This window comes from Mustela nivalis, assembly GCF_964662115.1.
Source record: "Mustela nivalis genome assembly, chromosome: 10".
Classification (NCBI taxonomy): domain Eukaryota; kingdom Metazoa; phylum Chordata; class Mammalia; order Carnivora; family Mustelidae; genus Mustela; species Mustela nivalis.
Window position 1 is genome coordinate 74,650,417 of NC_139029.1, and position 26,376 is coordinate 74,676,792.

Below are 26,376 nucleotides of genomic sequence, written 5' to 3' on the forward strand. Positions count from 1 at the left end.
AAAGCAGGAAAAAATGTCCAATGGAAAAAAGACAGGCTCTTCAATAAATGGTGCTGGGAAAATTGGACAGCCACATGCAGAAAAATGAAATTGGACCATTTCCTTACACCACACACAAAAATAGACTCAAAATGGATGAAGGACCTCAATGTGCGAAAGGAATCCATCAAAATCCTTGAGGAGAACACAGGCAGCAACCTCTTCGACCTCTGCCGCAGCAACATTTTCCTAGGAACAACACAAAAGGCAAGGGAAGCAAGGGAAAAAATGAACTATTGGGATTTCATCAAGATCAAAAGCTTTTGCACAGCAAAGGAAACAGTTAACAAAATCAAAAGACAACTGACAGAATGGGAGAAGATATTTGCAAACGACATATCAGATAAAGGACTAGTGTCCAGAATCTATAAAGAACTTAGCAAACTCAACACCCAAAGAACAAATAATCCAATCAAGAAATGGGCAGAGGACATGAACAGACATTTCTGCAAAGAAGACATCCAGATGGCCAACAGACACATGAAAAAGTGCTCCATATCACTCGGCATCAGGGAAATACAAATCAAAACCACAATGAGATATCACCTCACACCAGTCAGAATGGCTAAAATAAACAAGTCAGGAAATGACAGATGCTGGTGAGGATGCGGAGAAAGGGGAACCCTCCTACACTGTTGGTGGGAATGCAAGCTGGTGCAACCACTCTGGAAAACAGCATGGAGGTTCCTCAAAATGTTGAAAGTAGAACTGCCCTATGACCCAGCAATTGCACTACTGGGTATTTACCCTAAAGATACAAACGTATTGATCCAAAGGGGCACGTGCACCCGAATGTTTATAGCAGCAATGTCCACAATAGCCAAACTATGGAAAGAATCTAGATGTCCATCAACAGATGAATGGATCAAGAAGATGTGGTATATATACACAATGGAATACTATGCAGCCATCAAAAGAAATGAAATCTTGCCATTTGTGACAACATGGATCGAACTAGAGCGTATCACGCTTAGCGAAATAAGTCAAGCAGAGAAAGACAACTATCATATGATCTCCCTGATATGAGGAAGTGGTGATGCAATATGGGGGCTTAAGTGGGTAGGAGAAGAAGAAATGAAACAAGATGGGATTGGGAGGGAGACAAACCATAAGTGACTCTTAATCTCACAAAACAAACTGAGGGTTGCTGGGGGGAGGGGGTTTGGGAGAAGGGGGTGGGATTATGGACATTGGGGAGGGTATGTGCTTTGGTGAGTGCTGTGAAGTGAGTAAACCTGGTGATTCACAGACCTGTACCCCTGGGGATAAAAATAAATGTTTATAAAAAATTAAAAATTTAAAAAAATGTCATGATATTAGTTTGATCTGCTCTCTCTCTCTCTCTTTTTTTTAAGATTTCATTTATTTCTTTATTTGAGAGAGAAAGAGAGACAGAGAGAGCAAGTAGGGGAGACGGGAGCAGCAGAGGGAGAGGGAAAAGCATATTCCTCACTGAGCTCAGAGCCCAACACGGGGCTTGATCCCACGACTCTGAGATCAAGACCTGAGCCAAAATCAAGAGTTGGATGCTTAATCGAATGAGTCACCCAGGGTGCCCTGATTTGCTCATTCTTAAAAGTCTTAATTCTTGATCCACACATCTGTTAAGTCTTGATCCACACATCTAATTACCATAAAGCAAAATGAGGACAAGAATAAAACCTCACATTGCTACATTTTGAAGAGAGTACTGGACTAGGAGTCAGGATACATGTTTTAAGCCGTCATTTAGCTGCTACTACTACTACTATTAAGTACTACTACTGCTACTATCCTGTGTTAGTCTTTCTACCAAGAATTACCATTTATTGAGCACTTACTATGTACCAGGTACTGTATTATTAAGTAAGAGTCTATGCAGAATCTATGGAGAGCCTAATAAGCCTCCATGAGGCTAAGCAAGAGTCTACACCAGCACTAAGCTAAGCAACTTTTAGACACAATAATCCATGAGCTATTATCATCCTCATTTTACAGAGGAGGAAGCCGAGGCTCTGAAAGTTCAGTAGTTCTGGCACAAAGTTCACACTCTTGGCTGCTATCACACACTGCCATGAGGAGCCTACTAGGAGCTGACTGGGATATACCTCCTCCTCTTCCAACTCCCCAGGGGCATTCGCTCAGTTTTAGTTATTAAATAGTTACACGTGTACAATACAAAATTTTAGGACACCTGGGTGGCTCAATTGGTTAAGTGTCTGCCTTCAGCTTAGGTTGTGATCCCAGGGTCCTGGGACTGAGCCCCATGTCAGGGTCTCTGTTCAGTGGGGAGCCTGCTTCTCCCTCTGTCTCTGCTCCCCCTGCTTCTGCTCTCTCTCTCTCTCTGTCAAATATATAAATAAAATCTAAAAAATAATAATAACAAATAAATAGAATTTCATTCTGTGGCTTCACAGCCCCTGAAAATTTATACAAGCATGGCCAATGATCAATAATATAAGATGATGTAGGGCAAAATAACTGAGGCTATGAACGGTCAAGATTCTGTGTCAGCTGGAATCATCTAAACCTAGGCCTTCAAGAGCCAAGGGAACCACAAAGGCAGAGGAGGTCCTTGCCTGTGGCAGAACTCTGCTGGTATCTGCGGAATGGTTTGTCCATCTGATGTTCAAACCCACCTCAACATCCCTCTACAGCCTCTGCCTGAGCATTTCCAGAGAAAGGCTGCTCACTCTTCACTAAGGGAGGTCATTTCCTTCTATAGCAGGATGGCTATTATAAATTATTTTCTTATGTTGAGCCCAAATTCCAAACCCCTGTAATTGCCACTCTTTGGGCTTGATGTCACTCTTTAAGCCCCTACATAGCGTTTTCTGCTCTAATGCTTTCAAATAGAGATGCTCCTCCCTTTACCAAGTTGTGACTTTCCACCTGTCCTTAAAGCCATTGGTTTCCAAGTCCACAGTGACTAAGAAGGTTTTGTGCCTGCAGTCCTTGGAAGCAGTTTTATAAAACAGAGGTATGTATTGGTACTTCAAAGCTTTCCAACCAGGCATACTCTTTCTTTGATGCTCTAGTTTTATTGGCTTCCTTTTCCATTTATAATCTAGCTTTATCTACACTAAATCATCGGTTGTTCATCTGTTGAGTCATAAAAGCTTCCTTTTCTGTTGATCTGTCAGGGTCATGGACACCCCTTAGCAGAAGTACAATAGTTGTACTTACCTAGTACAGGGTCTATACTCAGGGACTCTCAATGCATTTTGATGCTGTAGAGATTCAAACCTTCGACCTAAGAACCCTCTATGGCCTGTGACAGACCTTCAATGTCAATGTGCTCCCCAATCTGAGGCTACAAATTCTCAAACCAAATCTTTGGCTTTGACATCATAGTCTGGGGAAACCACCTTTTTTCCTTTTGAAAACTAGAATTATACTTGCTCATCTCCAGTAGTGGTTTCTTTAAAAATGCTCGATTTTAGGTTATTTTCCTTTCCCTTCTTTTACCAAGACTTGGATGAACATTCAAGTGTAAAGCTTTCCTTTATCCTCTACAACCATGAAAAAGGAGCAGAGGGAAATCAGATGCAGTCCAAAAGACATTATAGGTAATTACTTAAAAATTAATAAGACTCGAGGGTGCCTGGGTGGCTCAGTTGTTAGGAGTCTGCCTTCAGCTCTGGTCATGATCCCTGGGTCCTGGGATTGAGCCCCACATTGGGTTCCCTGCTCAGAGGGAGCCTGCTCTTCCCTCTCCCACTCCCCTTGCTTGCATTCCTGCTCTCACTGTCTCTCTGTCAAATAAATAAATAGAAGCTTAAAAAAAATTAACAAGTCTCGTGTAGTAACATATTTCTAACTCTGCTAGATCTCCGTTGTGTGAGATATATACATAATATTTATGTTTCAGAAAAATTCTGGATTGAAACAGAATTGGGTTCTGCACATGATCCACTTTCCACTGATTTCTTTTTTAAAGATTTATTATCTACTGGGGGGGGGGGTGGAGAGAGAGTGCCCTCAAGTGGAGGGAGGGGCAGAGAGAGAGAGAGAGAGGAAGAGAGGGTCTTAAGCAGACTGCACTGAGCTCAGAGCTTGGCAATCTCACAACCTGAGATCATGACCCTGAGATCAGACCTGAGCCAAAACCAAGAGTCAGATGTTTAACTGACAAGGCCCCCCAGACGTCCCTCTTCTGACCTCTTGAATACAAATCATTACCCTCATTTTTAAAAAAAAATATTTTATTTATTATTTATTTGACAGAGATCACAGGTAGGCAGAGAGGCAGGCAGGGAGAGAGGAGGAAGCAGGCTCCCTGCTGAGCAGAGAGCCCGATGTGGGGCTTGATCCCAGGACACCGGGATCATGACCCGAGCTGAAGGCAGAGGCTTTAACCCACTGAGCCACCCAGGCACCCCTCATTACCCTCATTTTATAGGTGGAAAAACACAGACCAAGGAACCCTTGTCCTACAGCTCCCCAGTTTGTGTATCAGTAGTCACATGTGGCTTGTTCATCATGATTTGATAAATACTGGATGAGTTTGAATAAAGTTAAGACAAATGATTAATTTGGGTATAGAATTCAGATTTTAGTAGATTTATCAGCAAGTGTCATTCTTACGTATGTGCCCTATATTACACACATTCACTCATGCCTCAGAACTCCCAGCTCTCACTTGGTGAATAGTTTTGGGATCATGTTCCAGGAAAGACATGGACAACTTTGGCTGTGCTTTTGATGAAATGCCTTTCCATGTAAAATTCTGGAATGTTGAAGGACTAGGTGTCCATCAGCTGGAGATGTATTCTACATAGACTGTTCTCTCATTTTGGTTCTTTGAATCTTTTTTTTAAATTATTTTTTTTGGACAGAGAAAGAGCAGGGGGGTTAGAGGAATGAAGAATCTCAAGCAGACTCCCTACTGAGCGCAGAGCCTGACGTGCTTTACAGTCATCGGACCCTGAGATCATGATCTGAACTGAAACCAAAAGCTGGATGCTCAACCGACTAAGCCACACAGGCACCCCCGGTCCCTTGAATCTTGATTTAAACTCCTTTCATAAGAATACCATGCAAGGTCTGGGAGGCGTTACCTTGCATAGTAATGGTGAGGAAGTCTATCTTCAGCCGGACTTTGTCTTTGTCAAAATGCCCAATGTGTGTGTGTGTGTATGTGTGTGTGTGTGTGCGCGCGCGCATGTCTGAGCTCATTCCTACAGATACACACATAGAAGCACCTACCCAAATATACTTGAAAGATAATCTTGAGCACCTACCATGTGCCGGGCCCACTGCTAACTTCTGTCAATTCAAATTAATATAAAATATTGTAAAAATTCAAGGTGTAGTAGGAGAGGCAAACAAGCAAGTACTATACAAAAATAGGAACAGCCTGTTTGAGAGACAAGTGTGCCTGAAAGAGAGGAGAAGGTCCCAGAGAAGGCTTTATTTGAGCTGGGTCCTTAAGAATGAATAGAAATTGGCTGGTGAGTGAGAGAAAAGAGTAGTCTAGACAGGGAAGAGCCCACCCAAAGGTGTGAAAGGGTGTGACACTGCAGGGAACCAAGCAGTTTAATGCAGTGTAGACTAATTCACACAGCATGCAGGCAGTGGAAGCGGGAGCAAACTTGGATGGGTCTTGAACATCATGTCAGAGTCTGTACTTTATCCCGTAGGTGTGTGAGAAGCTGATGCAAATCAAACAGATGGTTATGTAAGTTCCTAAGGTATTTAGGAAAGGCGTATAAAGAAAGTATTACATATATTTTTTTTTCACTTTTTTTTTTTATATAATTTTTTATTTTTTATAAACATATATTTTTATCCCCAGGGGAGTATTACATATATTTTTAAAGTTACGCTGTAGTGTTTGCTGTGTACCTTGGGTTCTCTCAACCTCACACTACTGGCACTGCAGGCCAGATGATCTTTGTCTTGTGCATTGCAGGGTGTTTAGCCCATCCCAGGCCTGTGTCTCTTAGATGCCAGTGGCACCTGCCCCCCAGGTGTGACAACCACAAATGCCTCTAGACGTCGCCAAATGTCTCCTGAGGACAAACCTGCCCCAGCTGAGCACCACTGATGTGCCTTTTGTGGTAGGTACTTTGCCAGGAAATTCTTCCAGAGACAAAGTGAAAGTACAGAGTGAGTCAGAGGGGAAAAAAAGAAAAGAAAAAGACAAAGAAAAAGCAAAAGAAAAAAGCAGTTTAACATACTCTGCAGCAGCTGGAGAAGTCTGCTCTTTAAAGAACTCAAAAATTGTTTTCTACCATGTAGTCTCTATTTCCCTGGTACTTTCAGCCCTTTGACTATGTAGTTAAGTGGTCTTATTTCTGGCCATCACCCTGGGGTGATGCACGGGGGACCAGTGCATCCACTCTGAAAAGCATCCTTCAGCCAACTGCGTTAGGTAAGGAAATGTGCTATATTCTAGCACCCGCAAGAGGAAAACTGTTGTCATGGGTGGTTTTTACATGGGAACTATGCCAAAGTCAAACACTTTTTCAGGAAAATAACTCCAGTGACTGAGGAGCATGTGTGATGGAAGCAGAAGAGATGAGGGGTCAGGCCCAGAGAGCCCAATAAGGAAACCATACCTATACTCTAGGGAGAAAGTAGTGGAGACACCACTGATGTAGGAACTGTAAGAATGAGAAGGATGGGGCCCCTCAGGGGACAGGATTCCAAGATAGAATTAACAGGATTGGTTGGTTAGACAGAAATGAGAAGTTAGAAACTAAGGAAGATCTACGTTTCTGGCCTTAGACAGTGGTTCCACTCAAGCATTATTGACCATCAGTAATACAGAAGGACCATATGTAGTGTGATCCTTTTTGCCTAAAAAATAATTTGCTAATCATTTTAAGAGTAGCTATTATTGGAGAGGGTATGTGCTATAGTGAGTGCTGTGAAGTGTGTAAACCTGGCGATTCACAGACCTGTACCCCTGGGGATAAAAATATATTATATGTTTATAAAAAATTTAAAAAAAGAGTAGCTATTATAGTTACAACTAATTTATAAATTTGGAGCCATTATAATCACTATTCATTCTTATTGACATCGTAATATCCCATATTAATTCCTTTAGGAAAAGAATGAGTATATGCTATGTCTTGCCCTTGTTCTGATTCAAATTGAAGAGAGAAGACACACATCTATAAAAAGATCAAATTATGGAACAAAACAAGCCTATTCAAGGATGGTTCAAATAAATGTGAAGTGCATTTCTGGCAACGAGTTCTGTGAGCTCAGAAAAGAGCAAGAGCAAAAAACACATCTGGGGCTTAATCAGATGGAGGTGGACCTGACATACAAGTTAAGATCGGAAGAGTATATGTATGTTCTACCCTTTAGAACATCAGTTCTCAGAATAGGTCTGGGGAACTCTGGGGAGATCCTAGACCATTTCGGGGGGAGTCTATGAGGCCAAATCTACTCTCATAACAATACCAAGACTTTATTTACCTTTTCCTCTCTCATTCTCTCACACATTTACAGAGAGCTTTTTAGGGGATACAATGACACGTGATGACATCACTACTCTGACAGTGAAGGTAATGTGCCCTGTGTACTACTGAGTCTTTAAATTATCTGTTTTAATTTTGAGTATGGCAATATCAATCTCTATATAAGCCACATAAACAAAAGCTCCTTGGAGCACGAAAATTATTTTATGTGCACAGGGGTCTTAAAACAAGAAAGTCTGGGAATGGCTGCCTTAGTCTACTAAAAGGCATGTTTGACCTTGACCGACCTAAGCTGCAACATGTCACCTCAGTGAGCCACAATGCCTTGCTCTAGGCCTTTTCATACTTTTGGCTCAGAATCTGCTCTGTTGACAGGAATTTAGCTTCTCTATAGATCTGAAGTCATGGTTCTATCTCCAACTTTTTGTTACTGATCAAAAATGATTTTGCTCAACTCAATCTTAATGTCTCCTTAGTATGAGTTGGTGCCATAGACTTCAAGACCTCAATCAGAAACACAGTCCATATCCTTTCAAATTCTACATACATATTTACAATATACAAGACAAACCTTTCTTTCTCTCTCTCTCTCTCTCTCTCTCTCCCTTCCTTCCTTTCAAGTAGGTTCCACATCTAGCATGGAGCCTAACATGGGACTTGAACTTATGGCCCTGAGATGAAGACCTGAGCTGAGATCAAGAGTCAGACTCTTAACCAACTGAGCCATCTAGCCAGCCCAGGAGACAAATCTTTTCGAAAAACGTAACTTTCCTCAAACCTACCCCCCTTCCATTCCAGCTAATGCTCATGTAATTGTCTAGAATTTTAGTTTCAACTTGTTTTAAGCAGAAAAAATATTAGTGGTATTATGGTTATACTATTATACTACTGGTTTGAATTGGTGAGAATCTAAAGATTTTAAATTTCCAGTGTCCTTGGGGCATTTGGCTGGCTCAGTCAGTTGAGCATGTGACTGTTGGTTCTGAGATTGTGAGTTCAAGCCCCTTGTTGGGTGTAGAGATTACTTAAAAATAAAATCTGAAAACAAACAAATAAAAAAATAAATTTCCAGAGTCCTTGTCTGTCTGAAAACACCATTATTTCATCCTTACTTTTGAATAATAATTTGGTTGGACATAGCAAATGGTACATTTCTGGTTATACACTTGGGTAATGGGCAAAGTGATTTTTGTTCTGTTCATAAGCAAGCAAAGAGATTTTAAGTTCCTGCTTCATATGGGGAGTGTTGGGTCCCAGATCCCAGTTGCTATTAAGACTCCAGATTTGGTGGCCTTATCTACTCTTGGCTCACCGTGGGCTGTGCAGTTTTAGTCCTTGCTAACCACTGAGTTTTCCTTCCCATCATTAATCCACAAAAACTTTCCTGTTTTATTTCAGGCTATAGAGTTGCATATATATTTAATATTTTACCTATCATTCCTATGCACTTGGAGAAGAGTGATGTTTCTGCATGTGTTTGAACCACCATCAGACCTAGAGCTCTGAGCCTATATCCTCATAATGGAGCTGAGGGATCTATTTGCCAAGGTCCAGAAAAACTAAATCTTTTTGACATACCAAGCAGGTATAAAATGCAAAGCAACAAATTAGATTTTGTTAAAGATCCTAAATTAGAACTGAGCAATGCTGTACTTGGATTGGTTAGTACAAATTAAACAGAACTATTTCATTGAAGTTTATGGTCATGTAGGTTAATTAAAAATTTCTCCTTAGAAATATAGCCCCCAAGACTCTATGTAATTTAAATAGATTCTACATTCATGCAGAGTGAAAATGGCAGTTTCAATATTTAATTCTTGCTTCGTAAACTTTGAAGCTAAAAACACATCCTCCCCAAGTTGTGAATACTCTTTATGTTGGATACAACTCACTAAAGGAAACTTGGAGTTGCTAGGTAACTTGGTGCCTGTGGAAGGCTTCTGATAAAATGTATTTAAATCTGATTTCCTAAAGCAGATGGATAAACTGAAGGGGAAAATAAATTCAAATGATCTGATATTGGTTTTTCATGCTAACACTAAAATCCTTTTGAAGTCAAGACTCATACAGATCTTTTTAACTGGGCAGGTTTAAGGTGGCCTTTCTTTTTCTTTTTTTTTTTTTTTTGTAAGATTTTATTTATTTATCTGACAGACAGAGATCACAAGTAGGCAGAGAGAAACAGGGGGAACAGACTACCTGCTGAGCAGAGAACCCGATGCGGGGCTCAATCCCAGGACCCTGAGATCATGACCTGAGCCAAAGGCAGAGGCTTAATCCACTGAGCCACCCAGGCACACCTAAGGTGGCCTTTCTGCAAAGAGCATCGCATCTCATTTTTTGTGATATGAAGCCATCCAAACTTTATGAGCTGAATTTCCTCCCAGAAACTGAGGAAGATCCATGAAGAATGAACATCACATGAAAAAGGAAAGATCTTTGAATAGGTATGCTTTTCTTTCCTCTTCACTGGGTGCAACCTTTCTGGTAAAGGACATCACTGGGGTTGTCTTCTCTTAACTTTTCCATATATATATATATATATATATATATATATATTTTTTTTTTTTTTAACTCAGGTCTTAACTATAAAAACAAATAGTCAAAGTGAGATTCAATTGCTGGGTAGTGAATCAGCCAAGCCAGAATCCCTTAGTCTTCAATGGTTAGTCCAGAAGCTCTCAGAAATAAGAAGAAACTGAATTTATACAGGGAATGTATATAATATAACTATGAGCATCACCCAATAAGTGACTTGCTACTCCCTGAGTTTACATAGGTTGAGAATGAATAGAAGCTCCCTGTTATTTCTCAAGGTTTTTTGTATGAGCTCACAGGTATTGGAGGCAAGTGGTGGTTGGGCAGTCGTGATACATTTCAGGAATTCTCCAGAAATTAAGGAGACACTTCAGTCACCCTGTAACTCACAAGAGTCACTTTATCACTCAATCCTCTTTAACCTTTAGGGTTGGTGAATTTGCACAAAAATAATTCAAAGGATATCTAGTAGTTAATTTATCAATTCTGATTACTAAAGATACCCACATTCTGGACACGAAGCCCAGGAAAAGTGTCATCACCTCTCTGACAACATGCATAAAAAACATAGCTGAAATAAGAAAAGGAAAGTGATTCTCAGAACCCAGCATATGTGTCTCTTGTTACTGCATTGTGAGAATTTTCACCATGAGAATAAAAATGGGCACTCTGGGAGGAGGAGACAGCCATGGGAGGGAGGTGTAAACAAGAATGGCACGTTGCAGAACTGCAGCTAAGGGACGTGGCTCACACTGAGTGGCTACTGCCTGGCAGGCACTGTACTAGGTTCTCCACCTGTGTCATTTCACTTAATTATCACAGCAAGCCTACCCAGAAGACATGATTTTTTTCCATTTTATAGGTGATAAAACTGAGGCCCCAAGGGGCCGAGTGACTTAAAAGAGGTCTCACAGCTCATGAATGGCAGAGCCAGATTCAGAAACAGGTCTGCCTGCTTTGAAAGCCTATGTCACTTCCTCCGGAGACTCAGGACCCTGGGGAGGGAGTAGGATAATAGACACTCTCATATACTGCTAATAGGAGTGTAAATTGGTTCCACTTTTTAGAGAGAAATTTAACAATGTCTGTCAAAATGTTAAGTGTACGCAACCATCAGATTCAGCAACATTGTCTTCTGGGAATTTATCCTAGAGATGCACTTTCACAATTACACAATGATGTACGTCTAAGGGTGTTCATACTGGCATGGTTTGTAATAGAGAAAAACTGAAAGCATCCTAGGTATCCCTTAACAGGAGACTGGTTATGGTAAGGACCACACTATCAAATACACTGCACTCATTAAAAAGAAAAAGGTAAATCTATGTGGATACATGAAAAGATAGTCTTGATATTGCTCAATAAAAAAGGAAGCTGCATAAGAGCATCGACCTGTGAGGGTGGATGGCGGGAGTATGGTCCTTTTGGAAGCATGCACCATTTGCGATTATCAGTGGTGATCTAGGGAGTGGTGAACCTGAGGGTGGTTCTTGGTAAAGTGGAGAGGGAAACTTTTACTTTCACTTTGTAGCATTCTAATATGATTTTTTTTCTAATAAGCAAGAATTACTTTCATAATAACAGAAAAAAAGGCCCTTTGTGAACTTAGAAAATAATGGAAGGTTTTTACAACACAAAAATGAAGTGGGTCAGGATCTGTTGGAGAATAAAGGGAAGGCAGATGATGATTAGGGAGCTAATGATTGCCAAAGGTCATATATGTCTTCATGCTAATTGCCAACACAGATTTACAAAGAACTTCAGCACTGGAGGGAGTGCACCTTGAAGGCAGAGGACCAAAAAAGAAACTCTTCATGGTATTTTGGATATCTTGTCAAGCCAACCTTGAAATGCTCTCATAGTCTCTCAACCCCATTCAGTGCCTGGAATCTTCAACATATTGTTCTATTCATACACAGCACAATTGGTATAAAGGGGGCCTGGTAGGCAGCTCAGGTAGGAAGACAAGTCCTTTTCCCCCAAAAAACTTGGCTGCTGCAAACCATACTATTCTCAGGATGGATGGAGGTCATGAGTGGCAGCTGTAGCCCTTTGTGCATGGAAATATTCTTCCTCTGATGTGGAGGCAGATTGCATTTGCCTGATTAATCCAGCTGTACACTGGAGAAATGAGAAAAGGCCCAAGCAACCCATATGTGCTATAGATTCTAAAAGGAGCTGAGCTGATCAACAGGGGTTTTTTGCCACTGCTTTTTCTGATAATGTCAGCATGGCCAGTATTATTCCATTGGTTTTCTTCACTCTTAGGCTAAATGAAATTCATGCCAAGTGAATTCCTCTGAGATGCTTCAGACATTTCAGGGCACTTTTTGCAGAACTCATGACTGAATACTTGTTCTGAACTTTTGGCATGGAAATACGTTTTTTCAGTTTTCTCCTAACTGCTCGATGCTTCCTATTCTTCTAATTTTGTTTCAGTTAGGTTTCCTTAGGCTGTTAAAGCCACCATTTGCACTTTTCCTAATAATAACAATGATAGCTAATATTTATTGGGGCTTATTAAGAGCCATGTCCATTTAAAGTATTTTATATAAATCAATCAGTTTAATCCTCATTACAAACCTATGAAGTAGGTACTGTTACTACCTCCATTTAACAGATGAAGAAAGCATAGATTAAGAGGTCAAGGAACTTACTCAAGCAATAGAGCTAGGATTCAAAGCAGCTCAGTCTCTCCAAAGCATGTTTAATTAACTACATGCTCTATTACATCACAATGAAGGTAACTATCTGTCTTGTAGGAGACAGTAGAACAGAAAATCTATCTGAACAAAGATAATTCTTATGTTCTCAGCAGTCTGGGTACCTCTTCCCTGTTTTTCTCTCCTCTCCAGAGAATTCTCAATTCATTCTCCTTGACATGGAGAGGGACTCTACCCAGAATCCTCAGCTTCACCATCAACCATGCCTCAAGGCTCTAGCTCCTTTCCTGCCAACTCAAGCCCACATTGATGTCTTCCTCTGATGACAATGTTTGCCTTTGTTGGCAGTACCATACGATTAGCACATATTTTAAAAATATCCTATTATCTAATTATCTAAAATACATAATTTAACACGTTCTTCCGATCATGCCTTTCTCCCCAGGCTTTAAAGGGTATATCAGACACTTCTTGGACTTCATCTCACATCCTCTCAGCCCACCTTCTATTCCAACTTCTACTGCAACAACAAGCTGTGCTCAGGAATGACCCGACAGGGATCTTGTCACAGGTGGATCATAAATTTATTATACTCTCTAGCCTGAGCTTCTCTGATAACCTGAGTGGATATCTGCAGGAATTAGCTTAGCACTCACACATAAGCATTCCGAGGGATTAAGATCCTTTGAAGAAACCCTTGACTAATAAGGATGGAAACTGGTAGTAGAACTGCTCTCTTCTGCCCTTGTGTAGAAGATTATGAGACACATTCTGGATGGCCCACAGTGCTGACCAGATTAATAATGCCCATTTTTATAGCTTTCTCTATAAGGACAATTGGGGAAGAGGCATATGGATGGACTTAGGAGGAAAAATGTAATGAGTAAAGATTATTGATTCTCATATAAATATCCACAAGCATCATTCATAGTGAATCAATAGAACATCAACATCAACAACCAAGTGGAGAGGATGACCTGTCTTCTGGATGTCAGTGAGCTTCTCTCCATGCCTGCTTCAGTACTGCGCAATGGGTTCATATTCATAATGACAGGGATAGAGATGAAGTGAGGGTACAACAGCATCAACTCTCTTTCACTAAGACTAATATAGTCCCTGTCATGGCTGAATATCCATCCATTAAGGAGACTAGTCAATTAATTGGTAGCAAGCTGATTACATCAGACCCAATGCCGTTACGGGAATTGGCACCTCCTTTGGATATGTTTGCCTCCCCTAACCATATTGTTGCTGCCAACACTACTATCTGAGGATTTATATAATGCCTTCTTTGCCAGCATGGGATCCCACCAACATTGCCTCAGACTAAGGGACCTATCTGATAGTAAAAGAGAATATGATAATGGGCACATGTCTATGAGACTGATTGGTCTTGCACTGTACTTGATCATCCAGAGACAGCCAGCAGTAGAATAATGGAAGGGCCTATTAAGGCTGCATTTAAGGTGCTAGCTTTAGCATAATACCATATAAGGTTAGACTGCAACCTCCAGCATGCAGTATATAAAGAACCAACAGTGTAGATTCTCAATAGCTAGAATATATAGATCCAAGAATCAATGGGTAGAAATCAGATTGGTTCTTTTCACTATCATTCTCAATGATCCACTTGTGAAATCTTATTAAGGAAAATTGACCCAATTACTAGGAGAAACTAGGTTTCCTACTACACAATGCAGGTAATAGGACAGAAAAGAATATTATCTAGGACCCAGGGATTCAAGCCATCTTTTGGTGAAAACTCCATACCTGATAACTGGAACTGGAACTGCAGCCACCTCAGTCCATAAGGGTTAAAGCAACTCGGGCCTCTTGGGGATGCAGATCTAAGTTGCCCCATCTAGAAAGTAACCAAGACCAGCTGAAGTGTTGACAATAAGTAAGGGAAATCTAGAATGAGTAGAAGATGAATATGATAAATATCAATTACAGTCTTGGGACCAGTAGTAGCAGTGGGGATTGGATATCATTACATTAACCTTCCATTCCCCCAACCTTTTTTTTTTTTTTTTTAAAGTAAGCTCAATGCCCAACATGGGGCCTGAACTCAAAACCCTGAAATCAAGAGTTGCGTGCTCCACCAACTGAGCCAGCCTGGTGTGCCCACATTAGCCTTCCTCTATCAAGTCTTGAAGGTTCTGTGAAGAAAAAGGTAGCACAATAGGGGATAGAGAATAGCAGGGTGGGGTGATTATTTTAAAAAGAGTGGTCAGGGAAGCTGTCTCCGATTATGTGACATTTGAACAGAAACTTAAGTAAAGTAGAAGAGCAAACCATAGGGGTACATGGGGAAGAACATTCCAGAAAGAGATGTTAGCCAGTCCAGAGGTTCTGAAGCAGGAGCGTTTGAGGAGGCTGGTATAGCTAAGGGGGAGTGAACAAAGAGAGAGTAGTAAGAGATGTGCTCTGGAAGCCCAGACCATGAAGGGCACTTAAGTGAAGACTTCAGATTTTATTCTGTGTAAAATAGGGAGCCATCAAGCACATTTTGAAAAGATGTTAGTGCTCTGTGAATTGGCTGTAAGGGGACAAGGAAAAGAAATGGTAAGGACTATTGCAGTAGGGTGTTTAGGATCTCATTTAAGATGGGTTTTAAGATGGATCTCATTTAAGATGGAGTTGCCAAACATTGGGTTTTGGATAAGATTGGTGTTATTTTTCTTCAGGGCTGGCTTTAAACTACTCCTAAGCAAAAAACAAAACAAAACAAAACTCTTCTACTTCTTATAAATCTTTTATAATGCATAACACAGCCCAATGGGACTAGTAGTAAAGGCTCAGAAAATGCCTATCATTTTGTGATTAAAACATCTATTTGGTCTTTGCTAAGAACTCATAGAAATAATGTCTCTCCATTGAAAAACATAAGTGACATGTGGTTCCCAAGATCTGGTCTATAATTTTAACATAAATCGCCTGAACTCATGACAGAAATCATGCTCCTCGCCACACACAGATCTTCTCTTTGAAGTCTCGTAACAGTCCTAGAAGGTGGGGTTACTCTGTGCAAGTTTACAGACGAAAAAACAGACACTTGGTGGGGGGTGTTGAGTATGTTGCCCCAGATCATTAGGGAGTAAGGGACAGAGCTCTGGACTTGAATCATGGGCTGATTCTAGAGCCTATCCTCAACAATGACAACTCTGAACTACTCACCATAGAGAACTTTGGGAAACTCCCACGTTCTTGGGTGGCTTAATCTTATTTTTATAATCTTTCAGATTCTTCTGATTATGCAAAATAGCTAACATTAACAGGAAGAGCTGATTTTTAAAAGTTTCATTTGCCTGGAAGAAAATAAATGGGCCGGTGATTCTATTTGTTTGTTGAGATCCCCTAAGTTAGAATGATTCTCTTGCTTTTGGAAATCATTTGCTCCAATGACAAGAGTGGGTGGGCATTTCATTCCAGCTCTTTTTATGGTGTCTGTTACAGTTACCCTGCAGTGTGACTTTTTTCTCAGAAAGCCATAGTACTGTCTTATTTCTACTTAAAAAAAAAGCATTAGTGTAGTTGCATTGCAGAAGAAGGGAAAAAACAGATGTGTGATCTGCCCATGAAACAGAGTAGTTGCCCCACACAAGCTCAGCCTTTTTCATGTTCTAGCTGTGAGCCTGTCCTCATGCTGGGGTGGAGAAGCTCATTACTGCTCAGAGTAACCAAGAAACCAGGGCTGGGCAAAGGGAAGAGGGAGACCAAAGGCCCAGAGTGCTCCCACCAAATTGGATCCTGGCAAGTCTGACATGGGGGCATCTACTACAGTCACTCAGCAGCCACTTGCTTTTCATGACGAAACAGGAGGAATAAAGGAGGTCATTCTAATGGACTAGAGCATTGCCCAGTATTTGCAAGTGGGTAGAAGGGTGGTCATGTGGGATAATGGGTGCAAAGAGTAGCAGATACTCATTTGTCCAGCCTGTAAATACCTAGTTTTGATGTTTTGTCGAACCTGCATCTCTCGCAGAAGGATAATGAAGTGTCTGCAACTCAGAAGATCTTCCAAGGCTTAGACACGGCACTCCTTCTCACTCTTCCTTGCCACTTCTATCTTACTGGCTGCCCTCGCACTTTGTGCTAGTGAACTTCTGCCGCTGGACTCGGCGTGCCCTGCCTAAATGGCATTTTAGCATGGATGTCCCCAGGTGCCTAGCAGCCTTGCGTAGATTAACGTGTCAGTGGCATATGGCGCAAATGGCCTGTTGTTCAGTCCCAGAATCAGTTTAAAATATCTTCCAGGCTGCTGAAGTCTTTGGCATGGTGCCTGTGGCCCCGGTGCTTGAGGAAGGACAGCAAAATCGTCTGAAAATTATGTAGAGTGAATTTTCTTGTGTGAGAGCCAGAATCTGACTTCCTGCCTTTCTCCATTTCTCTCTCTCTCGCTTTCCCCTGGTATCTAAAGAAATAAGCATACATTCTGACATAGGGTGCCTAGGACAAAAAATAATTCAGAGAAAAATTTTTTAATATGTGCCATTTCCCTTTTGGGCCCCACATCTTGCTCTTCTTCCATAAAGAGAAGTACCTAGCTTGTGCTTTTTAAACACTGTTACATTTGGTCCTCTTTTTAAAAGCCCTCTGTGGAGGTATTAGATCCATTTTGCAGACAAGAAAACTGAGGCTGAGACAGATTTTTTTTTTTTAAATGTTGCCAAAAATGTATTACACGGAAGTGGCAGAATAACAGTTCAGACCCAGGTCTGTTTACCTCACAGTCCAAATTCTTTCCACTGTGAGTCCACATATAGGTCTGAACTGATATTGTGCCTGCATCCGAGCATCTCTTGGGAGGGGGAGATTTTGAACTGCATTGAACTGCAGTTCAATGGGCAGAGCTCACAGTGGTCAGTGTCTCCATTGGTGTTGTCAGCAAGAGCTCCAGGATTCTTCTCTACAATCTCCTCATCATGCTCTTCTCTCAGTGTGTTTAATGGTGGGTCATTGTTACTGTTTAGTTGCCTGATGGGTTTGTCACTCCTAAATCCAAGTGACGAAGCAGGTCCTGCTGTCCTTGGGATTATCCCCTCTTGATGAGTGATGACCTCAGGACTGGAGACAGCTGACCTGCAGGCAGAGAGAGGGGGATGTCAAAGGTGCCTCCAGCTCAATTTGGACTGATGAACCGGAATAATTCTGGCAGCAGGGCTCATGGAATTGGCCTCAACTAGCAATCTCTCTCAATTTTTTGTGTTTGAGTGGAGTGTTTAGGCAATTTTTCACTTACACCCTCTCTTTTCTATTACAGGCATTTGAAAAACACTATCACCTGTATTAGTTGTTACCACGGTACCAAACAATTATCACGGAACACAACTGCATTTGCTGGCTACTCTTTCCTGCCTGTCTGCTCAGCTTTGCAAGAATCTTTCATGTAAAATGCCTCTCAGTTCGTTATTCTGTCATCAAAATGCTATACCTGCTTCAAGGCCCTGTTCAATCATCTCCTTCAAGAAACCTCCTCCAAATCTGTCTATCCAAATAAATTATGGAATAATTATTATTACTCCAAATTCCTTACAATGATCATAATAATGGTACTTTAAAGCTGTCTAGTTGTCTGGTTGTTTTCTTGAATAAGTAATATCATTGGCCCAACATTTAAATGTGTACATTGTACAAATACTCAAAGTGAAAAAAGTAAGCTCTCAGTTTCTGAGCCTTTTAGAGATATTTTAATCTATACATGTGCTTTTTAAGAAATCCATCAATAATATAGGAGGATAATTGTTAACCTATGTTAGAGTTAGGTAAGAGATACTATGCTAAGTAAGCACTTTATGTGAAATATTTCATTGAGTCCCCCCCACAACTTTATGACAGGGACTCATATTATGCATATTTACAAATGAGGGAAGGGAGGCTCAGAAAAGTTAAGTAACTAGCTGCTGATCACAGTTATAACATGGCAGAATTGGAGTTTGACGTTAAGCTGTCTAGCTGCAGAGCTAAGTGCTTCACCACCATTCTACAGGCCTCCAAACCACCCTCTCGTCCTCTCATATATCTATATCTGGTTTTCCAGCTGCATTAAAGGACATTTAGGAGGAAAGGAAGCTGTGCAGTACAGCTAATGGAAAGTGTGCTTGGGAAGCAAATTCTTTTTTTTTTTTTTTTTTTTTAGAGAGAGAGAATCTTTTTTTCTTAAGATTTTTAAAAATTTATTTGTTTGACAGAGATCACAAGTAGGCAGAGAGGCAGGCAGAGAGAGAGAAAGAGATGAGGAAGCAGGCTCCCTGCTAAGCAGAGAGCCTGATGTGGGGCTCGATCCCAGGACACCGAGATCATGACCTGAGCTGAAGGCAGAAGCTTAACCCCCTGAGCCACCTAGGCACCCCAGGAAGCAAATTCTGACCATGAGACTTACTAGCTGTGTGACCACAGTAAGTTTTCAAAATTCTTTGAATCACTGTTTTGTTATCAGGAAAGTGGGAAAATGCTACCTACCCCCAGAGAGAGACAGAAGTGTGGTGAGGAATAAAGGGGAGCAGAGGGGGAATAAAGAATGGCACGTAAGAGACATTCAGAAATGGTAGGTACTTTATCAAGAGCCATGTCTTTTTTAAAGATCCATTTGCTGGCTTCCACTGTCCTGTGCAGAGCTGGGAGGAAATACCCACATGATGTGTGGCAAAATACATCATAATACAGATCTAGCCTTTTGGATGGCAGGAAAATCTCAAAAGCCATTCCTGAAAGTAAATGCAAGGTGAGAGGCTCTTGTACCTAATGCCAATGGGACGTTTGTTGGCTGTTCAAAGAAATGTATGGAGTAGCACGGAAGACTGGCCTAGCAGTTATATGCATTATAAACCTGCTCTGAGGTTAGTAAGGAGAAATGGAGTGACTAAGACAAGAAAGACAGGAAATACGCAGGGACTTTGCCTGGAGCCCTCTTTCCCTAGACAACCCCATGGTAACTCCTTTAGTTCCTTCCAGCCCCCAACTCCACTTTATTTTCAATTTTTTCCCATGCTTTTCACCATCTATCATATGATATAATTATCCTGTTTATTGCATTTGTTTCTCACTGTCTGACTCCTCCAGAATATAAGCTCCTGAGGGCGGGGTCTTTGCTTTCTTTGCTGATGTATCCTAAACACTCACAACAACAGTGCCTGGTACCAGTAAGTTTCTGTTGGAGGAATATGTTTTCCAGATAAGGAAACTGAGGTTCAGTGACTTCACTTGGATAAGTTTGTTAGCTAATAACAGAGTCAAGACTAGAACTCCATTTTTCTGCCTCCCATTCCAGCTTTCTACTAAATCATTCTCCAGGATAGAGGAGTATATGTCTAGGATTAAGGAATGATTCGGCTGTTGAGAAATCCAGACAAGACTGGAAATGAATGCATATAGACAAAATAACTGAACCATAAAAGTGACAGCAGGAAAAAAATCATAGATGTGGATGGTTGTGTTGATTTTTTTCAGAATTTTGTTTAAGTACCTGAGACTCTGCTGTCAGTTTATCTAGTGAAATAAGATTCATGATCAATGTGTAGAGACGGAAATTTCAGACCTCATTATACACAAACTGAAGATTATTCCTTTGCTGTCACTGCAGCATTTGACACGCCAGTGAAAACAAAAGGAAATCTGTCTCAGACGCCCCTTTTAGCTTTGACAGATGTGGAAACGCATGAGTTTGGGACGTTAATTTTTGGTTGGATGTTAACTGTGAGCACGTCCGGAGATGATAGCACCTGGCTCACACCTAGATGAAGCCCAAGTGATGCAATCAATTTCAGTCCTGGACCCCGTCCTCCAATCCCACTTGCTTCTCTTATCTCAAAAACAAAGGCAGTCTCTGCCTTTTCCCAGGCTAATCTTACACCTGAGCTTTCGGTCACGTCCCCTCCTCCTGTCACTCTTTCTTGAAACTTAAACCTGTCCTTTCCCCCACAATGTGCAGATATGTTCAAATCTCCTCCCTGCCAAGATAATGAAAACCTCCCAATATTCTCTTGAATCAATGAGCTGTTGATGTGTAACAAAGTGCCCCCCCAAAATGGCTTGAAGCAATAACCGTTTTTATTAACTCATAGTTTAGTGAGTCCTTCAGGAAGTTCTGTTGAGCTGAGCCAGGCTCCCCTGACTTCAGCTGGACCTGAAATCTTGACTGTACATCCTCATGAGTTATGCAGTCAGCTGGTGGTTGGCTGGGGCAGGGTGGTCAAGGATGATCTCCCTCATGTGCCTGGCAATCAGTGAGTTATTAATTATGGTGAAGTGGGGGGATGGGCCACTGATCACTTACCCAGCAAGTTAGCATGGGCTAGTCCAGCCAGGCAGGATTTTGAGAGAGCAGAAGTACACAGGGCCTTTTTAGCTGGCACACACTATCACTTCCACTTCATTTTATTGGCAAAAGCAAGTTTTAAGGCCAGCTGGGGAGCAAGGAAATAGATCCTACTTCTTGGTGGGAGGAGCTGCAAAGTCACATAGCAAAGGGTGTAGAGTCAGGGAGGATGAAGCTTTAGGTCAGTTTGCAACCAGTGTACTTTATCTCTCTTCATCCTTAAGCTTCTGCCCAGATATCTCTTTTCCTTCACATCCAAACTTCTAGAGAGGGTAGCTGTCTCTTGTGTTACCTACTTTCTTACGAACCAGTCACTCCTCACCCAAATGACCTCATCTTATTTTTCTTTTATTTATCTGAGAGGGAGAAAGAGCAAGAGAGAAAGAGCACAAGCTGGGTGAGGGGCGGGGTGGGGAGGAAGCAGACTCCCTGCTGAGCAGGGAGCCCCATGCAGGGCTCCATCCCAGGACTCCTGGGACCTGAGCTGAAGGCAGATGCTTAAACAACTGAGCCACCCAGGTGCCCAATGCCTCATCTTATTACCACCACTCCATTTTGATGCAACTGCTCTCTTTAAAGACAATACCTCAAATATTTAATATAAATTACCTTCAGCATTCATTTTACTTAACCCCAATGTACAATTTGACCCATATGGTCATCCCCTCTTCCTTAAAACTCTCCTCCCTGGGGAGGAGTCAAGATGGCGGAGAAGTAGCAAGCTGAGACTGCTTCAGCTAGCCGGAGATCAGCTAGATAGCTTATCTAAAGATTGCAAACACCTGAAAATCCATCGGCAGACCGAAGAGAAGAAGAACAGCAATTCTGGAAACAGAAAAACAACCACTTTCTGAAAGGTAGGACCGGTGGAGAAGTGAATCCAAAGCGACGGGAAGATAGACCCCGGGGGGAGGGGCCGGCTCCCGGCAAGCGGCAGAGCAACCGCGCACAAAATCAGGACTTTTAAAAGTCTGTTCCGCTGAGGGACATCAGTCCAGAGGCTAAACCGGGGCGAAGCCCACGCGGGGTCAGCGTGGCCTCAGGTCCCGCAGGGTCACAGAAGGATCGGGGGTGTCTGAGTGTCGCAGAGCTTGCGGGTATTGGAACGGGAAAGCCGGCTACAGAAACAGAGCCGACAGTAAGCTCACAGCTCGGTGTTACCTTGAACCGATCGCAGGCTCGGTGAGCTCGGAGCGCGGCCGGAGGTCAGGCAGACGGGAGTAACTGGGCGCTGTTCTCTGAGGGCGCACTGAGGAGTGGAGCCCTGGGCTCTCGGCTCCTCCGGGCCGGAGACCAGGAGGCCGCCATTTGTGTTCCCGTCCTCCGGAACTCTACGGAAAGCGCTCAGGGAACAAAAGCTCCTGAAAGCAAACCTGAGCGGATTACTCACCCCGGCCCCGGGTAAGGGCGGTGTAATTCCGCCTGGGGCAAAGACACTTGAGAATCACTACAACAGGCCCCTCCCCCAGAAGATCAACAAGAAATCCAGCCGAGACCAAGTTCACCTACCAAGGAGTGCGGTTTCAATACCAAGGAGAGCAGCAGAATTCCAGAGGAGGAGAAAGCCAAGCACGGAACTCATGGCTTTTTTCCTGTGATTTTTTTTTAGTCTTGCAGTTAATTTAATTTTTTCTTTTTCATTTTTTTTTCTTTTTTTCTTTTTCTTCTCGCCTTCGGGTAAAATTTTTTTTTTTTAACTGTTACCTTTTTCTTTTTTAACGATTTTTTACTAGTTTATCTAATATATATATTTTTTCTTTTTTACATTTTTCTCAGGTGTTTTCTTTTTTTAAAAAAATTTTTTTTTCTTTTCTTTTTTTTTTTCTTTCTTCCTTTTTGAACCTCTTTTTATCCCCTTTCTCCCCACTCACGATTTTGGATCTCTTCTAATTTAGTTAAAGCATATTTTCCTGGGGTTGTTGCCACCCTTTTAGTATTTTACTTGCCCCTTCATTTACTCTTATCTGGCCAAAATGACAAGACGTAAAAATTCAACGCAAAAAAAAGAACAAGAGGCAGTACCAAAGGCTAGGGACCTAATCAATACAGACATCGGTAATATGTCAGATCTAGAGTTCAGAATGACAATTCTCAAGGTTCTAGCCGGGCTCGAAAAAGGCATGGAAGATATTAGAGAAACCCTCTCGAGAGATATAAAAGCCCTTTCTGGAGAAATAAAAGAACTAAAATCTAACCAAGTTGAAATCAAAAAAGCTATTAATGAGGTGCAATCAAAAATGGAGGCTCTCACTGCTAGGATAAATGAGGCAGAAGAAAGAATTAGTGATATAGAAGACCAAATGACAGAGAATAAAGAAGCTGAGCAAAAGAGGGACAAACAGCTACTGGACCACGAGGGGAGAATTCGAGAATTAAGTGACACCATAAGACAAAACAACATTAGAATAATTGGGATTCCAGAAGAAGAAGAAAGAGAGAGGGGAGCAGAAGGTATACTGGAGAGAATTATTGGGGAGAATTTCCCCAATATGGCAAAGGGAACGAGCATCAAAATTCAGGAGGTTCAGAGAACGCCCCTCAAAATCAATAAGAATAGGCCCACACCCCGTCACCTAATAGTAAAATTTACAAGTCTCAGTGACAAAGAGAAAATCCTGAAAGCAGCCCGGGAAAAGAAGTCTGTAACATACAATGGTAAAAATATTAGATTGGCAGCTGACTTATCCACAGAGACCTGGCAGGCCAGAAAGAGCTGGCATGATATTTTTAGAGCACTAAACGAGAAAAACATGCAGCCCAGAATACTATATCCAGCTAGGCTATCATTGAAAATAGAAGGAGAGATTAAAAGCTTCCAGGACAAACAACAACTGAAAGAATTTGCAAATACCAAACCAGCTCTACAGGAAATATTGAAAGGGGTCCTCTAAGCAAAGAGAGAGCCTACAAGTGGTAGATCAGAAAGGATCAGAGACCATATACAGTAACAGTCACCTTACAGGCAATACAATGGCACTAAATTCATATCTCTCAATAGTTACCCTGAATGTGAATGGGCTAAATGCCCCTGTCAAAAGACACAGGGTATCAGAATGGATAAAAAAACAAAACCCATCTATATGTTGCCTCCAAGAAACTCATTTTAAACCCGAAGACACCTCCAGATTTAAAGTGAGGGGGTGGAAAAGAATTTACCATGCTAATGGACATCAGAAGAAAGCAGGAGTGGCAATCCTTATATCAGATCAATTAGATTTTAAGCCAAAGACTATAATAAGAGATGAGGAAGGACACTATATCATACTCAAAGGGTCTGTCCAACAAGAAGATTTAACAATTTTAAATATCTATGCCCCCAACGTGGGAGCAGCCAACTATATAAACCAATTAATAACAAAATCAAAGAAACACATCAACAACAATACACTAATAGTAGGGGACTTTAACACTCCCCTCACTGAAATGGACAGGTCATCCAAGCAAAAGATCAGCAAGGAAATAAAGGCCTTAAACGACACACTGGACCAGATGGACATCACAGATATATTCAGAATATTTCATCCCAAAGCAACAGAATACACATTCTTCTCTAGTGCACATGGAACATTCTCCAGAATAGATCACATCCTTGGTCCTAAATCAGGACTCAACCGGTATCAAAAGATTGGGATCATTCCCTGCATATTTTCAGACCACAATGCTCTAAAGCTAGAACTCAACCACAAAAGGAAGTTTGGAAAGAACCCAAATACATGGAGACTAAACAGTATCCTTCTAAAGAATGAATGGGTCAACCGGGAAATTAAAGAAGAATTGAAAAAAATCATGGAAACAAATGATAATGAAAATACAACAGTTCAAAATCTGTGGGACACAATAAAGGCAGTCCTGAGAGGAAAATATATAGCGGTACAAGCCTTTCTCAAGAAACAAGAAAGGTCTCAGGTACACAACCTAACCCTACACCTAAAGGAGCTGGAGAAAGAACAAGAAAGAAACCCTAAGCCCAGCAGGAGAAGAGAAATCATAAAGATCAGAGCAGAAATCAATGAAATAGAAACCAAAAAAACAATAGAAAAAATCAACGAAAGTAGGAGCTGGTTCTTTGAAAGAATTAATAAAATTGATAAACCCCTGGCCCGACTTATCAAAAAGAAAAGAGAAAGGACCCAAATAAATAAAATCATGAATGAAAGAGGAGAGATCACAACTAACACCAAAGAAATACAAACTATTATAAGAACATACTATGAGCAACTCTACGGCAATAAATTTGAGAATCTGGAAGAAATGGATGCATTCCTAGAAACATATAAACTACCACAACTGAACCAGGAAGAAATAGAAAGCCTGAACAGACCCATAACCAGTAAGGAGATTGAAACAGTCATTAAAAATCTCCAAACAAACAAAAGCCCAGGGCCAGATGGCTTCCCGGGGGAATTCTACCAAACATTTAAAGAAGAACTAATTCCTATTCTCCTGAAACTGTTCCAAAAAATAGAAATGGAAGGAAAACTTCCAAACTCATTTTATGAGGCCAGCATCACCTTGATCCCAAAACCAGACAAGGATCCCACCAAAAAAGAGAGCTATAGACCGATATCCTTGATGAACACAGATGCGAAAATACTCAACAAAATACTAGCCAATAGGATTCAACAGTACATTAAAAAGATTATTCACCACGACCAAGTGGGATTTATTCCAGGGCTGCAAGGTTGGTTCAACATCCGCAAATCAGTCAATGTGATACAACACATCAATAAAAGAAAGAACAAGAACCATATGATACTTTCAATAGATGCTGAAAAAGCATTTGACAAAGTACAGCATCCCTTCCTGATCAAAACTCTTCAAAGTGTAGGGATAGAGGGCACATACCTCAATATCATCAAAACCATCTATGAAAAACCCACCGCAAATATCATTCTCAATGGAGAAAAACTGAAAGCTTTTCCACTAAGGTCAGGAACACGGCAGGGATGTCCATTATCACCACTGCTATTCAACATAGTACTAGAGGTCCTAGCCTCAGCAATCAGACAACAAAATGAAATTAAAGGCATCCAAATCGGCAAAGAAGAAGTCAAATTATCACTCTTCGCAGATGATATGATACTATATGTGGAAAACCCAAAAGACTCCACTCCAAAACTGCTAGAACTTATACAGGAATTCAGTAAAGTGTCAGGATATAAAATCAATGCACAGAAATCAGTTGCATTTCTCTACACCAACAGCAAGACAGAAGAAAGAGATATTAAGGAGTCAATCCCATTTACAATTGCATCCAAAACCATAAGATACCTAGGAATAAACCTAACCAAAGAGACACAGAATCTATACTCAGAAAACTATAAAGTACTCATGAAAGAAATTGAAGAAGACACAAAGAAATGGAAAAATGTTCCATGCTCCTGGATTGGAAGAATAAATATTG

The 26,376-nt window shown here is 41.2% G+C and overlaps 1 protein-coding gene across 4 annotated transcripts in view; it reads right to left on the reverse strand.

Moving 5' to 3' along the window:
* The window catches only part of LOC309843288 (uncharacterized protein), a 144,484-nt gene that overhangs the window by 54,595 nt on the left and 63,513 nt on the right, over positions 1-26,376 (reverse strand). For all 4 annotated transcript variants that reach the window (XR_014300041.1, XR_014300042.1, XM_082688632.1 and 1 more), the window contains exons 3-4: positions 17,514-17,737; positions 14,426-14,516 (exon numbers count right to left, since the gene is read on the reverse strand). Coding sequence is in view for 2 of the 4 variants with exons in the window: in XM_082688632.1 (XP_082544758.1) it covers positions 14,426-14,516; positions 17,514-17,531 (109 nt within the window). In the remaining 2 variants the exon portion in view is untranslated. The remainder of the gene's footprint in view (positions 1-14,425; positions 14,517-17,513; positions 17,738-26,376) is intronic.